General features: G+C 41.3%; 1 protein-coding gene across 2 annotated transcripts in view; it reads left to right on the top strand.

The window, feature by feature from the left end:
- Positions 1 to 21,493, top strand: part of LOC147017821 (uncharacterized) — a 65,797-nt gene extending 44,304 nt beyond the window's left edge. The window contains exons 9-15 of one of the 2 annotated variants that reach the window (XR_015062153.1): positions 3,039 to 3,183; positions 3,285 to 4,087; positions 9,136 to 9,270; positions 10,188 to 10,284; positions 12,275 to 12,318; positions 20,890 to 20,975; positions 21,116 to 21,221. Coding sequence is in view for 1 of the 2 variants with exons in the window: in XM_085896837.1 (XP_085752963.1) it covers positions 3,039 to 3,183; positions 3,285 to 4,087; positions 9,136 to 9,270; positions 10,188 to 10,284; positions 20,890 to 20,975; positions 21,116 to 21,259 (1,410 nt within the window). In the remaining variant the exon portion in view is untranslated. Of the gene's footprint in view, positions 1 to 3,038; positions 3,184 to 3,284; positions 4,088 to 9,135; positions 9,271 to 10,187; positions 10,285 to 12,274; positions 12,319 to 20,889; positions 20,976 to 21,115 lie in introns of both variants that reach the window. The other variant, XM_085896837.1, reaches the window with a different exon arrangement.
- Positions 21,494 to 21,755: the final 262 nt, after the last annotated feature.

Genomic DNA, 21,755 nt, shown 5'->3' with positions numbered 1-21,755 from the left:
GGTTTGCTCGAACAGCATGTGAGAAACAAATATTGCTCAGTAGATTATTTATTTCCTGTAGCTTTAAAACACTTAAAATTTTCAGTGGTTATTAATTTCCACTGTTGATGGATATCAAATGTAGTACAGGTGTATTATGAGGATAATTTATCTCATTTTGGTGACATTATTTATTTACTTACTTTGTGTACTTGTACTTTTAACTTTACAATTATTGCAAGTATTGGGAGCTTTGATTTATGCTTATCATTTTTACATCTAATAATAAAAGTGAATTTGTATACAGTATTTGTTTGTTTATATATTTATCCCCACTCTTTTTGTTCCCTGCCCCTCGGACAAGGTCGGAGGCTGGGGACATTTAAATGAGCTCCATACCTACGTACATATAGACACATACATATTGTAGACACATACAAACATACACATATACATGTACGTACATACATATACACATACGTACATACATACATACACACATACATACTTGCATATACACATACGTACATACACATACATACATAAACAATACATTTTCACCTACGTATACACATACGTGCATACATACATATACACATACGTACATACATGCATATACACATACGTACAAACATACATATACATACAAACAAACATACATATACATACAAACAAACATACATATACATACAAACAAACATACATATACATACAAACATACATATACATATACATACAAACATACATATACATACAAACATACATTATACATATATATATATATATATATTATATGTGTATACACACACACAAACATACATACATACATACATGCATATACACACACATACATGCATATACACACACATACATGCATATACACACACATACATATACATACAAACAAACATACATATACATACATTTTATATATATATATATATATATATATATATATATATATATATATATACATATACATACATATACACATTCATGCATACATACATGTACATGCCTGGTGTTGGCTTAATGGTTTGGGTGGTCGGCTTTGGATCCGAGGATCCTCAGTTCTAATCCTACTCAGCTGTCGAATTAATACCAGGTGGGGTTGACTGCCTGTTATCCTTCCGAGGTCGGCAAAATGAGTGCCTGCATGCTGGTATACTATGTCGGAGTGGCGACCCATCCAGGATCGTGGCCAATAGCCAAGGAGACTGCTGAGGCAGTACCAACGCTCTGCACAGAGTATGGTCCGATGGACTGATCATTCATCCATAAACGATCATCTTTCCATGTACTTTTGTGTACACGATACCTCAAGAACTGTTGACCATTTATCTCTCATATCGCAGATATCTATTCCTCATGACTTTATCTCAAACTGATGAGATCACAACACTGGCTGAATTACGTTTCCATGGCAACCATCTCAGTAACTTGACTTATGTATGAGATGGTTCAAAAACCATTCAAGATTTAACTTTCATATAACACAAATATATTCCTCATACCACCCAAAATGTGGGGGACCTTGAGTCTCAGCTCCTTGGAACCCCCCCAAAAACGGGTTACATTATGTATTGTAATTGGCTCCGTCTGTCTGTCTGCCCGTCATGCTATCTCCTGAAAGGTTGTGGATAAATTCACCAAACTTGGTAGTTATGATCACCACATATCAAAAAGCTGTGAGAGCTGTATCATTTTGGCCCCGCCCCCTGGGGCAGGGTCAACATGTCGAATACCAAAAAATGCAATTACGGCACATTTTTAAAAATGAAACTTTGTAAATGCAATCAACATTGGGGACGCATGAAATATGTAACTTTTTTTTATTTGACCCCCGCTTCATGCCCCAGGGGGTGTTGACTTGGGGTCACGGATCAAAATGGGAATAAAGTTTAAATTCTAAGTTTGATATTGGGTGAACTTTTTGCCATCTTTCAACTTTACTTTACGTGGGAAGTATTGGGATTTGTTTTAGTGTGCCATCAACTTCGCTCCATTATATGCTTCAAAAACTAAAAAACAGCTTTACCAAATTTTGCATGTTGCCTAAGGGTGTCCCAAGTATGGATTCTGTCAGGGTAACGCATATGGGGGAGGGGGTTCAATGTGGGAGGGGGTTCAATGTGGGAGGAAGACCCTTAATTCTCTCTGTAAATGTGTATCATATAGCACCACTTATTTGACTGACACAAAATTTTCACCATCGGTGCGACAGCTCGTGTAGAATGTTGTTATGATAATTATGACGCCATACGTCATGTGGTGTGGCAACTGTGTTGGAAACAAACAGGAAACATTTTGGACTTTTGTCTCTCCGAAACCGCCATAGTTGCATACGTCAAATGCTTTATCCGATCAGAATGAACATTTTTGAGGGTCACCTATTGTATTTTTAAGGTTGTATTTTTAAGGCTAACCCTAAGTTGTATTTTTAAGGAGGGGGAGGGGGGTTGATGACGTCATCGTTTACATGGTTCGGTAGCCCTTTTTTTAAACGTAAAAGCCTTCAATAATAATGTGGGTGGGGGCATATCTGGTGACGTCGAAGATTGCCGTTCAAGTTATTTATGAAATAAGCTTCAGTTAAACTGTGAAAGCAGTCCATTTTATTTTACTCCTTCAGAACTTTTCGGCTTTGAACACCTCTTATGGTCTGGTTTATTTGGGGTCAAAGGCCCATTAATCTTTAAGTTTTTATTTTTTATTATTAAAAGAAAGTCGTTTGTAAAAACATTACTTTCATTTTGTTTGCTTTGTATTCTTAACTCGAAATGTTTGCTGAATGTCATCCTCGAGAACAACAGTGAATCCCCTGCCTTGCACCAAATGTGGTGCAATTAATGTTGTTGTTTCTCTGATCTGTTTCTTTTTTTTTTCAGTTTTGTATTGTGTTTAATTAAGTGATGTTTATATTTGACATGAAGTTCTCATTAAAGCTTGATGTTCCTCGTGCTCAACTGATCAAACTTTGACTTTCCATTCATTCAAGTCAACCTTGCTCTCAAAAACTGGACTTCTTTTTGTTGACGTGTTTTTCCTGCACCCTGCAGAAGCTAAGAAATGCACACAGTGAAGAGCTGATGGGAATTCGGGAAGAAGAGGCAATGGACATGTCAGACGAAGAGCAAGGACTTGTATCACCTCCATCATCACCCAAGAGAATGAAACGTTCATCCCCAGTGATTGCTGAATATGGTACGAAGGCTTGGGTAGCATCGTGTTTGTTGGTTTTTTGTTTGTTTGTTTGTTTTCTTGAGGAAATGTTTATCGACCTTACTCACGCTACTACTTGGCAGATGTAACGCTGTTTCTACAAGAGCAGAATCACAGCCTACGTGGACAATTAGAAGTCTGTAGAAATGAACTGGAACTGTTGAGGCAGGAACTTGCCATGGCAAATGTAGCAATCTCCACAGACAACGAGACACCCACACAATGTCTGCCTGTTGCAATGTCAGCTGCAACCAACTTGGCAACCCAAGGACCAAATGTAGTCGACACTGGAACTACCCTTACATTCACAGCAATGACCACAAATCTGACGACCATAGAAGCAACGGACATGCCATTAACTGATGTGCCAACAGCAACCACAGCCGAGATGGTGACCATGGCAACCTGTCAAGACAAAATTCCAACTGCAGATGTCACATCAACAACTATGACAGCATCTCCACTCAACAATGGCAGAACAGCAGCAGTAACTGCTGCTGACATTAACACCATTCCAGCAACCAGCAAGGAACGACCCAACGATGTGGAAAGTATAACAAGCAATGCTGTTGCTGGAGAAACTGAAAGCACTACAATAAATGATGCTGCTACCACGGCTGCTGTTACCAATGACATCGAAGCCTCTGCATCGACTACAATTTCGATAACAAGTGTTGACCCTGCACTTACCTCTGTGATTGTGGCCAGTGAGGAAGTAGATACTGGAGGTACCATGGTAGTTAAAATAAAAGATCATGAGATGGGCACTGGAACCACGACTACAACTAAAAACTCATTCAAGATTTTTCAGCCCGAGCACCCAAAACAGCAGCAAGACCAAAAGCAACAACAATTGTTGCAACAAGCTCTTCAGTGGATGAAACAGGTTTGACTCTTATACCGGTTTATTAATTTTTTTTTATCCCAGTGTCTTGGGCAATATATAATCCAGTGTCTTGGGCAATTTGTAACGATTTTCACAAAGAACGAGAAAAAGTGGATTTCCGCTTTCTTAATGTTGTATGAAATGGTTGTACATGTAAATTATTGTTAAAATTAAGGTGGAATAAGGATTTTCGTATGTCCCTAACATAACATAGAAGTAGAAAAATTAAATAAACATGATTGTTTGAAATTTATTGGACGATGTCATTTCATTAGCATCAGTCATTCATCTTTTATTGTCTGCCACCAGCCCACTCTCAAAGATCAAATACAATTGGCTTGGGAAACCACTCAAAAGGGAAAATTGCTAAGATTTTCACAAAGAACGAAGAAATTCATTCTTTGAGAAAATCCGTTCTTTATGAAAAGATTATCACAAATATTTTTTTCAGACTTAGTGATGTTCCTCACAGGCATGGATCCATCCTAAGGGGGTTTGTGGGGCAACAGCCTCCTCTTTTTACAGCGCGTGCGCTGTATACAATTGCACCGAGTTTGAAATGTCCCCGGCGTCGTCTACCACGTCTCTGGTGGGTCCGGTGTCCCCCCACGTGCCTCAAGACAGCCAATGATGGCCGTCCGGTAGATGTAGTGCGTAACCTCGACGGAAATGGCGACAACTGACGGAAATACCCGAGTATTTCAATGGAAATTTGTGAAACTAATGTGTTATATATGTGAAAACCATTTAATTTAGTGCTTGACGGAAAAAAACGAAGAAACGCTCCCCCTCATGTACGAACGAACGACGTCATTTCCGTCCACCATGGCATTTCGTGCTGAACGCAGAAAGCTAAGTTCTTCTTATGCCATCATTTTCTTTAATATTAGCCATAAACAAGTGTTTCGTCATGCATTAGTCGTTGAAATTTACTTACAACAAGAACGAAAAAATAATCTCCCCAGATTCAACAAGAACGAAAAAAAAAAACCCGAAAACATCATGTGCAGGACAAGACCAATCGAGCTGAAGGAAATGATACTGTAACTGCACTGCTCCTGATTGGTCAAATAACAGCACGTGTGTTGTATGGGCAGTGTTATGCACGAGGATTCCAGGCTAAGTTCTTCTTATGCCATCATTGTCTTTGATATCAGCCATAAACAAGTGTTTCGTCATGCATTAGTAGTTGAAATTTACTTACAATCATTCTTTTGCGGCCTCCTGTCATGCTGTATGGAACGATTTCATTCCTTCTCTTATATATAAAGGTGCTTATCACAACAATAACAAGATTTTTACATTTCAAATATTAAGTACGCTTTTTAATTGTTTTTCAACTGAAAAAGCATAAATTGCATATTTTAACATTAGTGTACTCATTTGATTTACCATCGGTGAATGTATTGACCATCGGTGACCATCACTCTGTATTGAAGGATTTCACTTGTTTTTTTTGTGGCTACGTTATATTAGTTAATCCCTCCACTTTCTCAAAGTTTGACAGAGTGTAGAGGTAGTGCTCTTTTGAGCCACCCAGTCTCTTTTCAACTCTGTCTGACCGTAAAATGTTTGATTGGTGTCTTGTAGGGAGGGATTGCATCGCAAACTGTGCCATCCCTTGGATATACATTGAGCTGGGTGTCCCATCTGTGAGGATTAATTGGTGGATGTTAAAGATCCCACCATGTGCTTTAAGAAGAATCTGTGAGTTATCTCTGGCACCCTGAACAAATGGCAAATTCCTGCCACCTTCATGGTAACCTCAGGCCTGGTCAGCCTGTTCGTGAAAGTCTTGGCCTATGAAATGCTTTCCTGGCAAACACCAGAAGGTGGTGGGAATAACTGGTGCCGAAAAAGTAGTTGAAACTTTCTTTAGAAAATTCTAGAAGCCATGCTGCCCATTAATGTTATCTGTGATATTGCCCAAAGCTAAATTTTGAAAAAAATAAAGCAATTCTTTTAAAACTAGAATGGCACTTGGAGTGTGCATAGTCTCACCTCACACACTCATTCTGAACAAAAATACCATAATTAACTGAACATGCAACTATTATGGCTGGAGCCTGGTGTTGGCTTAGTGGTTAGGGTGGTGGCTTGGGATCCTAGGGTCCTGAGTTCAAGCCCCGTTGGCCACCGAATTAATACACCAGGGGGTTGACTCATCCTGTCATCCTTCCGAGGTTGGCAAAATGAGTACCAGTGTGTACTGGTAGAGGGGCACTGCATTAGCGACACAGTCACACTTCCAAGAAATGATAGCTACCCTGGCAGCTGAGCTGCCATACCCAAGAAGACTATTATGGCTCACTTCTGTGATGGCCCAAGTACCCGTATCGTCCATGCACCCTATTATGTCACATCCATGCCATTATCCGTAGTTTTATTGATTAATTGATTAGTAGGCTATTTAACAACGACATTTGTGCACATTAAGGCTAAATTTCATCAATGAAGTTAAATATGAAACAAACAAGTTCGAATTGAGAACATACCCTGTGGGAGTTCATTCGTACAACTCTTAGGTGAGCGATAGCTTGGACGACATGTAGTTTTGATATTTTGTAAGATTTTCATCGCATCAGAAAAAGAAACCAAAACACCTCACAAGAGTGAGGCTAGTATCATAATCATCATTTGTGACTTAATTTTGCGTTGGGCATCGCCCAGCGCATTTATTATTATTTTTTAAAAATAATTTTAAGAAAATGGGCCGAAAGTGCAGTTTCTCGGCCCGAAAGGCCGCAATCGCACTTTGGGCTCAGAAAATGCCTGGGGAATGGTCTCTAGAATATACATGTCAAGTTTGGTTCGGTTCTGTCCACTAATAACCGATAAATATCAATTTTAAGAGAAAGGGCCGTTTCTCTGCCCAAAGAGCCAGAATCACACTTTGGGCTCAGTTTATGCCTGCGCATATGTTTCTAGTAGATGCCTGTCAATTTTCATCGAATTCTGTTCACGATAATGGAGAAATAGACGTTCAAATGAACTGTACACAAGAAAAGAGAAAACGCGAGCGGCACTTAGACCCCATGGGGTAAAAAAATCAAACAATATGAGGTTTCTCATTGATCTGTTTAAGTGGTTCTGGAGAAGATTCTTTACAATATATTATATATATATCTTCTTCTTCTTCTTTCAGCTGCTCCCGTTAGGGGTCGCCACAGCGGATCATCCGTATGATCCGCATAGTGATTTGGCACATGTTTTACGCCGGATGCCCTTCCTGACGCAACCCTGGTCGCCTCTTACGACACAGGGATATGGTACACCTATTTTAACCGGGGTATACATTATATATATATATATATATTATATATATATATAACCGGGGTATACATTATATATATATTATATATATATATATATATATATATATATATATATATATATATATATATATATATATATATATATATATATATATATATATATATATATATATATATATACATACACACACACGACCCGTGAACCCGTTGTGACAGCGGTTGATGAAAAAAAAAAAAATCATTTCAAGAAAAAAAGAAAAAGATAGCTCCAGCGAACTATACCGCTGAGGTTGTTTGCATTGATCAAATACTCCCAAAGAGTACTTGACTGAATCAGGAATTGATTTTTTAATAATTTTTTTCGTTGCCTGATTTGAACGAAACTTAATAATGCACACCGCAGGCGAATGGTGAGTAAGGTGGCCCTAAAATTTTTGCGCTATCGTGTGCTGTTTTGGCTGTATTTCGGGAACATTCATAAATACATACAAGACGAGAGTTTTAGATATATATATATATATATATATATATATATATATATATATATATATATATATATATATATATATATATATATATATATATATATATATATATATACGTTTGAGGCATAGGGTCGACCTCTTTGCTCACCCAACAGGAACCCGCAGGCTCGCGTTGGTCCCAAAATGATAAGTAGGTGAGGCGAGGGCTCGAGGCGTGGGCTCGAGGCGAGGTGTGGCTTCGGGGAGCAAAGGTTGCTGTAACACTCTTTGACCCCCCACGTGTTGTGTGTCCATTATTGAGGGAGGCCCAGAGCTGCTCAGAGATTTGGTCTGGTAACCCTCATCCAGCTGCCATGGGTGTCCCTTTTTTTTTCCTTGTCTGCTTTGCACTTCCCCTCATTCTAGGCACAGAAATGGCTTTGAATGTGGGTGTGGATGTTGTCTTGTGTGCATGGTTTGAGTCGGGGAGGAGAGGTTTAAGAAGGATGGGGAAAAAGATTAAAATGGATTAATGAGAGGGATTGGAAGGGATTGATGACTCGAGGGGTTTTCAGGAAGAAGTGGGGAATAGGAGGTTTGGGAGGGAGGGGGTGAGTGATTTTATGAAGTTACGGGGAAGGAGTTGTTTGAGAGGAGTGGGGTGAGATTATTTTTCTTCTTGCGTATGGTAGCATAGCTGCTGGGGTAGTTATCATTTCTTGGAAGCGCGACTGTGTCGCTGATGCAGTGCCCCTCTACCAATACACACTGGTACTCATTTCGCCGACCTCGGAATGATGACAGGCTGAGTCAAACCCCCTGGTGTATTAATTCAGTGGCCAACGGGGCTTGAACTCAGGACCCTAGGATCCCAAGCCACCACCCCAACCACTAAGCCAACACCATGCTAATGGGTGAGGGATTGGAATGGATTGATGAAGAGAGGAATTTCAGTAAAGTGGAGGATTACAAGGGGGATAGAACCTGCTCAACACACACAAAATGCATTTCCACTGTCCCTGTTGCGAGGAGAAAGATAACCTATCGAAACACAATGACTGCAGAGATATTTAAACTAAGGATCCCTTATGTGTTGAGTGTGACACCCTGGGATCTTTTCACAACCGCAACATTATTTTTGTTTGTTTTTGTTCAACCATTAATTTGCACTTTTTCAAGTTAGTGTGATATGTTATTAATTATAAGGTTTGTGTGTTTATTAAAAGTCGATGTAGAGATGTGGTTTATACGGATTTTTAACATCTGTATCGGTGGTGGAGTCGGATTGACTTTCATTTTGATTTCTCAGCAATTGTGCAGAGTGAAGGAAGAGCTGTGTGAGCGTGAGGCAGAGCTGGCACGTACGTGTGCGGAACGTAGCCAGGCACAAGCAGCTCTCAGGGTCATACAGTTGGCTGTACCACGAACTAACTCTGATGTACAGGTGGGTAGATAGAAAAATCACAAGCACAGCAGGTAAGTATGTGTAGTTTTGTGTTTATTTTTATGAATAGAGGGGTCGAGGTTCATAAAGCAGCAGGATAGGTGGCAACAGACGCACAATGGGGAGGTGGGGTTGGGTGGTTGGGCAGTAAGACTGGTATACAGATGTATCTCAAACACAAGGGGAGCAATTTAAGGCAAACATCGAACAGGATCTCAACAGGTGTAGTAAAGTTCATCGGTATAAATGACAGAGACCAAGGGGGTGGTGGTCGGTCGTTAAATTGGAAGCGCGTTGTGGGTGGTCAATGTATACAACAGACTTGGGAAGACAGTTCCACATGCGAGAAAAGGGGGCAGGATGTGGGTGAATAAATGGAGGTGACTCTTAAACTTAGTCTTAAGTCGGATTAAAGGAAAGGGTTTCTTGTTGAATGGGTATGACCTGGAGTGGCAGTTCGGCAGAGGTGACGGCAGGACAGCAAGACTCTTGAATCGAGCTGGTACAAAACAGAGAAAGGCTACTATGTCGCAAACGTCTCATTGAGATAAGGCTGTAAGCAATTCGAAATAGTTTTCATAAGGAGCAGCTGCGTTACTTGTCTGTGCAGTCGGTGAACTAAGCCAGGCAATAAATACAACCATTGACATGCTGACGTCATGATGCGATACCATCACATCAACCAACCTGCCTGTGCTGAGCTTGAGGCTACATACCTTGAAATTTAGCCTGTTGTCATGGCATGTTAATTGCACAGACTCAGGGCTTTTTATTCCATTGTCCAAATATGTAAAACCTCAGTTTGAGACTGAAATTGTAAGATGCTTGCTTTATTATATTTATTGAGCATCATATCCCTGGTGTACAAATAATGTGTCCTCTTGGCTTCTGACACCTTATGAAACTAACTTTGGCAGGCGAATGGCTCAACAACCACTGTCGAGTCGAACAGAGAAACATCGGGACATACTGGTTCTCAAGGCTCTTGTTCGGACAAACACTCTTTGCTCATTGGTAAGCTTCCTCGTTTGGATTCCTGCATTTATTCCACCTCCATCCCATATTCTTCCTCCAACCTCACACCCCCTTACCTTTATATCCCCACTTCCCCCTCACTTTTATACCTACAAGTGCAGTTTTTTTTGAAAAATGTTTTGCTCATTGACATTGAGGGAAAAAGTTTTTGTAACAATCAACAAACTAATTCTTTAATAATCTGTTTACTGGATACACTGATGTTGAGCTGCTTTGTTGTATCACTGTTGAGGAAACCATCCATTGCACTATTGTAACAAACAATATCATTAAATGCGATATATTATATACATTATTCTCCCTCTTTGAATTACATATGCAAAAAGATCTGTCATGGAACCCCCCTCACCTCCCCCTCCCCACCAACCACCACCCGAGTCCGAAATGAATCTCTCGAAATTACTGTCCAAGTGAAGTACTGTTCGAGAGTGATGCATCTCGGAGCACGCAGTTCTTTCAGTGGATATGTAAAACCGCCTCTTCCGTCCAAGTTTAGGTTGTGGATGTCAAAGACCCTGCTAATATATGTTGAAAATACATTGGAGCACTACGTTATTGTGCTTTAGTATGCTGGTTAAACCGCTGCCTGAAGATTAAATGGGGTATGCAGGTTGATTTGAGGATGTTAAGTTGAACGTAAGATTCTGATTTGTATGGGGAAGGTAATTAAGAGCCAATTGTGGTTTCTTTACAAGTTCATGTGAGGTTTCCATGTTGTGTCCAAATTTTGAGCAGACCTCTATGACTTTTCAATAGAAAAGTGCTACTGATAAAATATGCATCATGGTGTGCTTTATGTATACCTATGGGTTTACCAGGCTGGCAGGATAGCTTGGAGGTATATGTGCACTCGCCTTTGAGCTGTCCGATCTCGACCCAGCTATGAACTGTCATCCTGGTGTTTCACATGCGGGGCGAGGTTTCAATGTGTGCGCAGTCCGTCGGGAGGACATTAAGCCTTCTCACAGACCTAACCGTACTAGTCTTGGGTGGACGTTAAAGATTCCACGATATCTTTCACATAGAGGAGCGTTATCGCTGGCACCTTGAACAAATTCCTAATTCCTGTCCTGACTGACAGCTGGGAAGGCAACGGCAAACCACCCACCATAACCTTTGCTCAGGAACTGCTTTGGTAGCACTGGCACTCTGTCAAGTGTATGTAATGGTACATTTAATTGATAGCATTACCAACTTGGTTAAATCCACGAAACCAACAAAACGGATAAAAATAAGTTTATGCTTTAGTCTGCCCTTTGCTCAAGAACAATGGCATAGATTAAACAATGCAAAATAATGTAGCAGTGATCATAAATTGTCATTGTACTTTTATCTTATTATTTTATGTAATCATTGCTATGGTACAAGTAAAACTTTGCTCCATTGCTCTTGCAATTTTATCACTTGAGATCAAGGACAGCAGTGATTTTTCACGTGGATACCTCCTTTATACTAAATTACCTCCTCCCCCTCACATTTTTAGTCATTCTCTCCTCCTGGTGTTGTGCATCTCATTGGTCTCTTCACCTCCTTCCCTCCTCATCTCACCCATTTCCTCCCACCTCCTTAACGGTCAAAAAACTATTACTCCGTCAAGCTGCAGATGAAGGCCTTGTCGGTGCATAGGAGTTCAGGTGTGCTAAGGAAGGGCTTTGTATGAAGGAGGATCACCTTGCTGGTGCATTTGCCCTCAGGTTTCTTTGCCTTTTAGACCTCAGTCAAGGCTCACAGAATGTCTTGAAAGACTTTAAATACACTATGGGAAAATTGTTGTGTTGGTTGTGGTATTCAGGAAGAAAAGAAGGAAGGGGTGGGGGTGGTGTGTGTGTGCGTGTGTGTGTGTGTGTGTGTATATACAGGGTAGCCCGAAAGTTACTTTACCCCTGATAAATTTCTCGCACTTCCCTCCGTCCCTTCCCCTCTGCCCTCGGCCCCTTGCCCGCCATGGTATGCGGAAACACTGACTCAGAAGAATGATGGAGCACATGCAGATACAATGACAAATGAATTATTGTAAGTACTGTACAATAAAACCTGTATGTTAAAACAGTTCAAGAACAATGCTTCACTGGGAAGGGTAAAGTGACTTTAAGGCCACCGTGTGTGTGTGTGTGTGTGTGTGTGTGTGTGTGTGTGTGTGTGTGTGTGTGTGTGTGTGTGTGTGTGTGTGTGTGTGTGTGTGTGTGTGTGTGTGTGTGTGTGTGTGTGTGTGTGTGTGTGTATATATATAGACGCACGGAGTCAGAGACATTGGAAGTGTTTCGCCATGTTGTGATTTTTTTTTTCCAAGGTCTGAAAAGAAGGATGAGGCTGCATCCTGCCTTGTCTGAAGGATGAGAGATGTTACAACAGAGGGTGGAGTCATCAGCAAATCGATAAAGGGGATTTTCCAGAGTCAGAGAGATCATTTATGGAGAGCAGGAGAGAGGACTGGGCCCAGAACACTGCCTTTGGGCATTCCAGCCTTGACGGGGAGAGAAGATGAAAGGATTCCATTGAGTGCCACACATTGGCTATGAGAGTGGAGGAAATCAGTAAGCCATGTGTGGAGGTGGAGTTGGCTCTGGATGCCATAGGCATATAATTTGGAGAGCACAGCAGGATGCCAGACTATCAAAAGCACAAGATATATCCAGAGAGACGGCCCTGATCTCATATCTGACATTGAGGGCTTCCATGCATTGTTGGGTGAATAGGAGCAGCATGTCCAAGGTAGAGTGACTTGGTCTGAATATAAATTTGTGATCTGAGATGAGGCTGTTGGAGAAAATGAAGAATTTAATAACAACTGCGATAATGGATTCCAAGACCTTGCTGATGATTGGAAGTCAGCTAATAGGTTTGTAGTTAAGGGGTTGGTTTTTGCACCTTTTTAGGTTATTTCTCCAAAATAAGTTAATAGAGTGGGGTGTTAAGTTGGCCGTTAATGTTAAGTGTTAAGTTAATGGATGTTAAGTTGTCCGTTAATGTTAAGTTAATGGATGTTAAGTTGTCCGTTAATGTAAAGTTAATGGATGTTAAGTTGTCCGTTAATGTAAAGTTAATGGATGTTAAGTTGTCCGTTAATGTTAAGTTAATGGATGTTAAGTTGTCTGTTGTCCGATGGGATGTCCGTTAACATTCGACTAAAACATCTCACAAACCACATCACCGATTTTAGACCAAATTTGGGACGATGCATCAGAACATGAAGATCTCATGGGTTGTGCTCCCCATCTGGATCTGCCCCTATAAGAAGCTGAAAAGGGGGGTTTGCCCCAAATTCAGGTAATTTATTTTAAAATCATCTCAGAAACCGATGGCGAGATGCAGCCAAACTCTTCATGAAACATTAGGACCGAGCCGTTAATTTAAGTTATGCTCCCCATGACCGTATCACTTTTGGAAAGGGTGGTGGTGGGGGGGGGATGGCGCCTTATCCTTCATTTTCACCCCACTTGTCTTCCCCCGAATCCCTCATTTTCACCCCACCTGTTGGGGGAAATAACCGTTAATCCCCCCACGGGGCTATTTTTATGTTATGCACTGATGTTGGCAGATTTCCAAGCAGATGGAAGATGACCTAGTGCAAAAGATAGGGTGAAAAGACCAGAAAGAGGATGTGCAAGAGTGGCAGAGCAAGTTTCAGAGACATGTGAGCTGATGTCATTTGGTCCAGTTGTAGCATCAGTCGATGGTTGCCAGAAACTTTTCCACCTTCTCAGGTGCAAAAGACAGAGTCGAGCAGCAGTTGGGTACAACAGGGAAAGAGAGACCGAGAGATAAACATGGAGATAGAGATCACTAGATTTTGAAGCAAACACAGAATTGATCAGGCATTCAGCCTTCTTACGTGCGGAGTCAGCTGTGGTGCCATTTGAAGTGATGGAAGGGGCGGGGGGCGGGGGGCGGGGGGGGCACAATCAGATTTGATAAGGACTTGACAAGGCACCACCAGGTTTTAGAGAAGGGAAACCAGTTTGAAAGCTCATTCTTGAGATGTTTTTTGGCTCTGCTGAGTTTTTATTTATTTATTTTGGCACACCTGAAATTCAAAATTCCTTTTTGCACCAATTACAATGGTGTTGCTTTATCGAAGTGTTATTGTTTAACAGCAATTCCGCTTCGGGTACGATTTTCGCTCCTGGCAACAATGTTGTGGTGGACTGGAGGTGGACACAAGGACGAAGCTTGCCAACTGGACAGTCACCAATTTAGTGGCAGAAGGTCGACAGAGGCCGGTACACTGTTTGCGCGAAAGCCAACTAAATCTTTATGTTGGGACGGCGGACAGAATCTATACCAAGTTTCTGCAGCCTGCGATGCGATTCCCCATGGTATGGATTTCTGGCTGAGCGAGTCCCAGGGGAAATGTACACCGCGATGATGCAAAACCCCTTAACAAGGTGTTTAACCACTAGTTAACCACAGTGCACAAACTTACTACGTGCTGGGGATGTGAAGCCCAAACAAATGAAACTGCAAACCACTCGGAGATGATGAGAATAACCCAGGTGAATTGCACAGCAATACCTGAACGGAAAGAAGAGTGAGATAGAGAGAGAGAAAAGCAAAAATAATATTTGTGCAGAACGATTAACAACCCACGTGCCCTCGTAATCTCGAAATCACTTAACACAAGTACCTATCCCGATCACACACAATTTGAACAAATAATTCACAATTATAGATGGGGGTGGGGGGGGGTACCATGCACGGCGTGATGCCTGCATGAGGTGAGCAGTTGAGCATTGAAACCAGTGAAATGCGAGGCCAGCGAGTCGTTGCGGGCAGTCTGATTCTTGCAACCAGCGAGATATGGCAGCCCACGCTTTTAGGGTCACAGCTTTGCTGGACCTCGATCACTCCAGTCTCAACAGCAACATTGACCAACGGATAGAACTCTCTCATAACAACCACAGCGACTCAGCTGCCTCGCAACAACCAGGATGACTTGGCTGCCTCGCAACAACCACGGCGACTCAGCTGCCTCGCAACAACCAGGGCGACTTGGCTGCCTCGCAACCACCGCGACTCAGCTGCCTCGCAACAACCAGGATGACTTGGCTGCCTCGCAACAACCACGGCGACTCGGCTGCCTCGCAACCACCGCGACTTGGCTGCCTCGCAACCACCGCGACTTGGCTGCCTCGCAACCACCGCGACTTGGCTGCCTCGCAACCACCGCGACTGGACTGCCTCGCAACCACCGCGACTGGACTGCCTCGCAACCACCGCGACTGGACTGCCTCGCAACCACCGCGACTGGACTGCCTCGCAACCACCGCGATTGGACTGCCTCGCAACCACCGCGACTGGACTGCCTCGCAACCACCGCGACTGGACTGCCTCGCAACCACCGCGACTGGACTGCCTCGCAACCACCGCGACTGGACTGCCTCGCAACCACCGCGACTGGACTGCCTCGCAACCACCGCGACTGGACTGCCTCGCAACCACCGCGACTGGACTGCCTCGCAACCACCGCCACTGGACTGCCTCGCAACCACCGCCACTGGACTTCCTCTCAAGCACCGCCACTGGACTTCCTCTCAAGCACCGCCACTGGACTTCCTCGCAACTCTACTTGTGATATATATATATATATATATATATATATATATATATATATATATATATATATATATATATATATATATATATATATATATATATATATATATATATATATATATATATATATATATATATATATATATATATATATATATATATATATATATATATATATATATATATATATATATATATATATATATATATATATATATATATGTATATATATATATATATATATATATATATATATATATATATATATATATATATATATATATACATATATATATGTATATATATATATATATATATATATATATATGTATATATATATATATATATATATACATATATATATGTATATATATATATATATATATACATATATATATGTATATATATATATATATATATATATATATATATATATATATATATATATATATATATATATACATATATATATGTATATATATATATATATATATATGTATATATATATATATATATTAGCGATACCCGTGCACATGCACGGGATTGCAGTACAACATAGCTGGTAGCAGACGACAGACTGTACACGGGGAATGACAAAAATACGCATTGTGCAAAATGCAAGTGGTACTATGGAACGCCAAGACTTCCCAAACATTGTCGGCATGTCCGCCAAGTGCCACAGCAATTTCATAGGGATCGTGTGACGGCGAGCCGAGTTTTTAGTGTGCAAGCTTGGTAATTATATATATATATATACATATATATATATATATATATATATATATATATACATATATACATACACAGTAATCCCCCGTTTCTCACAGGGGTTACGTTCCAAACCTCCCTGTGCTAAGTGAAAATCCGCGATGAATGGACGCCTCCCCAAAAATCGACTCGTCTGGTCTGGTCGTTTTGGGAGTGATTGGATTTGAGGTGCCGGAGATAGACTAGTCTGGTCTGGTCGGTTTTGAGGTGCTGGGTATGAGCAGTGCTCGTCTAACGGCGGCAAACCTTTTTCCTTCCCGAAGCATATATCGAGCACCTTTGCCTTAACCTTCTCCTGGAGCATCCCAGGACCTTCCTCTGGCGCTTCGGTTCCTTGCCAGAAGCCTTAGAAGGTGCAGGGCATTTGGGCAGCATCGTGGTGCTTGGAGAAAAAATGTAGAAAATATTCGAAGTTCACATGCGAAACTTTGTCTCGTGCGTTGTGTGACTGGTCGAGCACCACGCGTTATAATTTATTGCTTAAATAATTTATATTTTATATATTATTACTGCGATGTATCGGGGGAATCCGCAGAAAAAATTAGTTACGTTCCAAGGGAAAACCCGCGATGAACCGGGGGCGCGATAGGTGAACCGCGATGAACCGGGGGTTGACTGTATGTATGTATGTATATATATATATATATATATATATATATATATATATATATATATATATATATATATATATATATATATATAGCCTGGTGTTGGCGCAGTGGTTAGGGCAGCGGCTTGGGATCCAAAAGGTCCTGAGTTCAAGCCACGTTGGGCCACTGAATTAATACACCAGGGGGTTGACTCAGCCTGTCATCCTTCCGAGGTCGGCGAAATGAGTACCAGTGTACTGGGCCGGTGTATACCCCGGTTAAAATAGGTGTACCATATCCCTGTGTCGTAAGAGGCAACCAGCGTTGCGTCAGGAAGGGCATCCGGCGTAAAACATGTGCCAAATCACTATGCGGATCATACGGATGATCCGCTGTGGCGACCCTTAACCCTTTCTAACACACATCGACACAGCTTGATCTCTGTTTACAAAGTAAAACGAACACTTATGCTGATGTACATTAAGGAAATATCTCATCTATATTTCACCCATTACCCCCAACACCGTTCTCGTGACATTATAATGCATAAGGTCGCTCCAAGCTCCTGATTTGAAAACTAGTACCGAGAAAAGTGATGGATACTGCAATTCTTAGGTATGAAGATCAGTCATTCGATGATATGGGTGAGGAAAATGAAAAAAAAATTAAAAATTGAGCACTTTATCATGCAGAAACTGGTGCGGCCTGTTCCAAGTCAAGGCTTTGTTGAGCATACCGAAACAAAATGGCACCTTAAAATCCCTGCAAGGTGACAGTGGGTTGACCAAGATGGCACGCTGCCATCTTGCTCAGGCTTTTTTTTGGTTTTTGATGATGAGCACTCCCTAATCTATATATATATATATATAAAAAGAGCTCTGTCTTGGCATGCGTACGTGCGTCCTTACTTTCGTCCGTCCGTCCCTCCCTCCCTCCTTCCAGCCGTGTAACTACAGTAGACTCGGCGTAAGTCGTCACCATCGGGACCGAGAAAAAAGTGACTACTTAGACATGTGACGACTTGCGCGTATGCAAACATTCATGATGACTGTGGGGTGAAGGATGAAGTCGCGCGTGGCCTGGACACGTACGTGTGAGAGGGCACAACAATCTCTAAGCCGGCTATTGTACCAAAAGGGAAACACAATCCTCGGGGCATCGGTGGGGGTTCATTGAGTTGGAAAGTGATCAAGCAAAGATGGAATTCATGAATCACTTTCTCAAAAGTAAAGATAATGAACAACTGTAAGACAACTCGTGTACCATCGGTGATGGTATATGACCATCGACAAATGTGGAATGAATGGCTGTTAGAATTCATTCATTGGAATGAATGTAGAATGAGTTTTCATATGGAATGAAAACTCGTATACCATCGACAAATTACATAACACACAGTCATCGTGATGACTACCACTCAATACCTATGTGAAAGTGAGTGTGGTGATGTACAAAGCAAGCCAATATAAAACCATGATCGGACTTCAACACTAAGCTCGATCGATCATTTACTCCTTCACCAGAGACTGCATTGCGCAGCCTGTCTACCTTTTCAGATGCATGTGGGACGGTACGCTGACTGAGCTGAACGCAGCGCAGTTATAAATAGCCTATCACTGGCGGTGTAAACCAATGAGTGCGCATCACGATTCCATGAAATCGGGCTTCTCACGAGGTAGAAGTTCCATGTGACGAGTTAGGCTTCCATGTGACGTTAGTAATTTACTTGAGTTTCCATTACGCGGGATCGGACAGCATCTGACGACTTAGACGAAGTGACGACTTGGAGACTTTATTCAAAGGGATTTAACATTAGATAAATTCGGGACTTTTTGACGCTGCCGACTTCGGCAAAGTGACGAGTTACACGCTGCCGACTTACACCTAGTCTACTGGTATATGTCTATTATTTACATACTATTGGAATGTACCTTTTGGCTGCTGAGACCCCTTAGACCTTTAAAGACCCTCGAAGACCCTACAGTACCCTGACAACACAAAAGACCCAAAAGTCATCGAAGACCCAAAATACCCCTAATACCTTTTAGACCTCTTAGACTTTTGCACCAATTAGACCCCTTACACCCTTCAGACAGCTTAGACCCTTGACCACTTAGATCACTGAGACCACTTGGACCTTCTTATATCACAAATTAAATTTCAAATAAATATAATATCAGCAATATTACAAATACATTTGTAGAAAAGAAATGTTTGTATGATGATTGGTGTAAATCATGCCAACACAGCAAATCGGTGATGTCAATCTCTGCAACGACGTGTGGAGAGGCGAGCGTAGCAAGCCGATCTGCGCTAGTTATCTTCAAAAGGGCTGTTTTAATTAACCCAAACACCCAATTTTCAGTCATGCACTTCCTTGGAGTTCCCTTGGTATGCATGCAAAGTTTCAGGCTGCTAAGTTTCAAGGTTTTGGAGTTATGGAGGAGACGTACACTGACACACCATTTATTATTACAAGTGGGCGTTTGTCCGATGGACCAAATTTTCATTGATCTTCACAGCCTTGTTGCATACCTGTCTGCTGTACAACTTGAGCATTAGCTTGCCTTTCACTAAGCCCAGATGTGCTTGAGGCCAACGTGGGGATTATATGTTCGTTATTATTATTGCCATATGATACTACCATTATTTGTATTGTTGTAAATATTATTGTGTTAAATATATGCTTTCTTGCAATGTTGTTGTTTTTGTGACATATTTTGTAATTCGAATACCATACTGAGGTCGAATGACTTATTCAGCTGCTTTTTTTTACCTTAAAATGGTGTGTGTTTAAAACATGGGAATTCTAACGGTTTTTTTTGCAGTATGGTCGAGTCATAAAGGGTCTACACTCTACAGGATCTAGTGTTAGGGTTTTTTGAGGGGTCTTCTGGGTCCTCGGGGACTTTTTGGGACTTTTGGGTCCTCGGGGACTTTTTGGGACTTGGAATGATCTGAGCATGAACCAACTTTATGGATGTGTTTGTGAGGAGTAAGATATAAAACAGCGAGAGCGAGAATTGTTTTGCAATACGTGTCCCCTACCAATGTGATATTTTCTAAGTCTAAAAAGGTCATAACTCTGAAAAATTGATGAAAAGCCCTGAAACTCGAACTTGTTCTGTAACTGATCACAATAAAGTCACGTACCAAGTTCCAGTTGAAAATGATAAAGGGTATGGGAAAAAAAAGTCAGAAAACCAACAGGTGGGGCGGACAGGTGGAGAGTAAACCTATAGTCTCGGGTGGAACACTTTTCCTGGTGAACGTACAACTGAGAAGAAGAAAAAGCACCCATTAACCATTAGGCAAGAATAAGAGGGGAAGGAAAGTTATTTCTGTAAATACAAAGACTTTCTGACATTTACTTAATTTGTATCGCTCTGCAAATCTGACAACAGTTGAATGTTTGCTTTCCTTGGTGTAAAAAGAAAACTTATTTTTTAATTGATAAAAACCACAACAGGTGTGTTTGACTAAGACTGGAGATGGATAGGTAAAGTTATTTTTTTATTGTTGTTTTTTTTCATATGAAAAGGTATTGAGACGCTCAGCTTTTTATTTATTTATTTATTTATTTAGTTATTTTTTGGCTGGGTGAAAGTTGATAGTAAATGATTTTGGGTTACATTGCTCATCATTTCACCTGAAAAACATGTTTGTGGAACAGGTCTCGCAGTTGGCTTTCTGCAGATTCACCCAAGCGGGGCAAGTGCTGAGAACCTGCGTGCTTACTTGCTCAACCTGGAAGCAAAGGTGAAACCCCGTCCACCTGTGCCCTTTCAACCCTCCCGTTTCCTCAGCCTTTGCCCGGCACTCCTGCTTTTCTCAGTGCTTAATCGTGTGGTCTTAACATATTTCTGTCCACCCTGCCCTCTTCTCTTGCTTCCTGTAAGGTCACATCCGGTGAGTTGGACAGCCTGCTTGGTTCTCTCCCGTGCTTATTCAGCCACGAGTGGGTGGCAAGTGATGCGGTGGTGGAGAAGAAATGGAGATTTTGTGGTTACGAACACGCTAAGAGACTTACAAGCCGTATTTAAGAATCCTCAACTTGTCTTGCGTCCTTGGCTTGGCTTAGGCCTAACCCTAACACCGCTTAGGCCTAACCCTAACAGCTTGGTTTCTGTAAAGTATTATCTTTCTGTTGAGCTAGTTTGTGTTGCCAGACATTTGTGAGTCTTGTTGGCACAAACACCCAACAATATGACTCGCTGTGTGGAATGGTATTCTCTTAATTTTGGAATGAAATAAATGCCTTTGGCACTTTAAATTTATTCTGAAGCTGAACTTTGTTTCACAAGAGGTTTTTAATAAATTAATTTGTTGATTGGAGATTGGTACGAGTTGTTTAACAAATTAAGCATTGGCCTGCTGCTATGTACACACAAAGTTTGAATCGACAAATTTAACAATATGTATGTATTTGTTGTTTGCATTAACAATAGCAATCAACTACGCCGAGACAACACGAGAAACTTAACTCAGCATTAGCGCATTACGAGTAACTTTGATGCAGAAGGAGGCCGATCCAGCCTG

This window comes from Eptatretus burgeri, chromosome 10 (genome assembly GCF_056783735.1).
Source record: "Eptatretus burgeri isolate ZD-2024b chromosome 10, Ebu_testis_v1, whole genome shotgun sequence".
Taxonomy (NCBI): Eukaryota; Metazoa; Chordata; class Myxini; order Myxiniformes; family Myxinidae; genus Eptatretus; species Eptatretus burgeri.
Note: the sequence above shows the minus strand (reverse complement) of the source record. Positions and strands in the feature narration are given on the sequence as shown.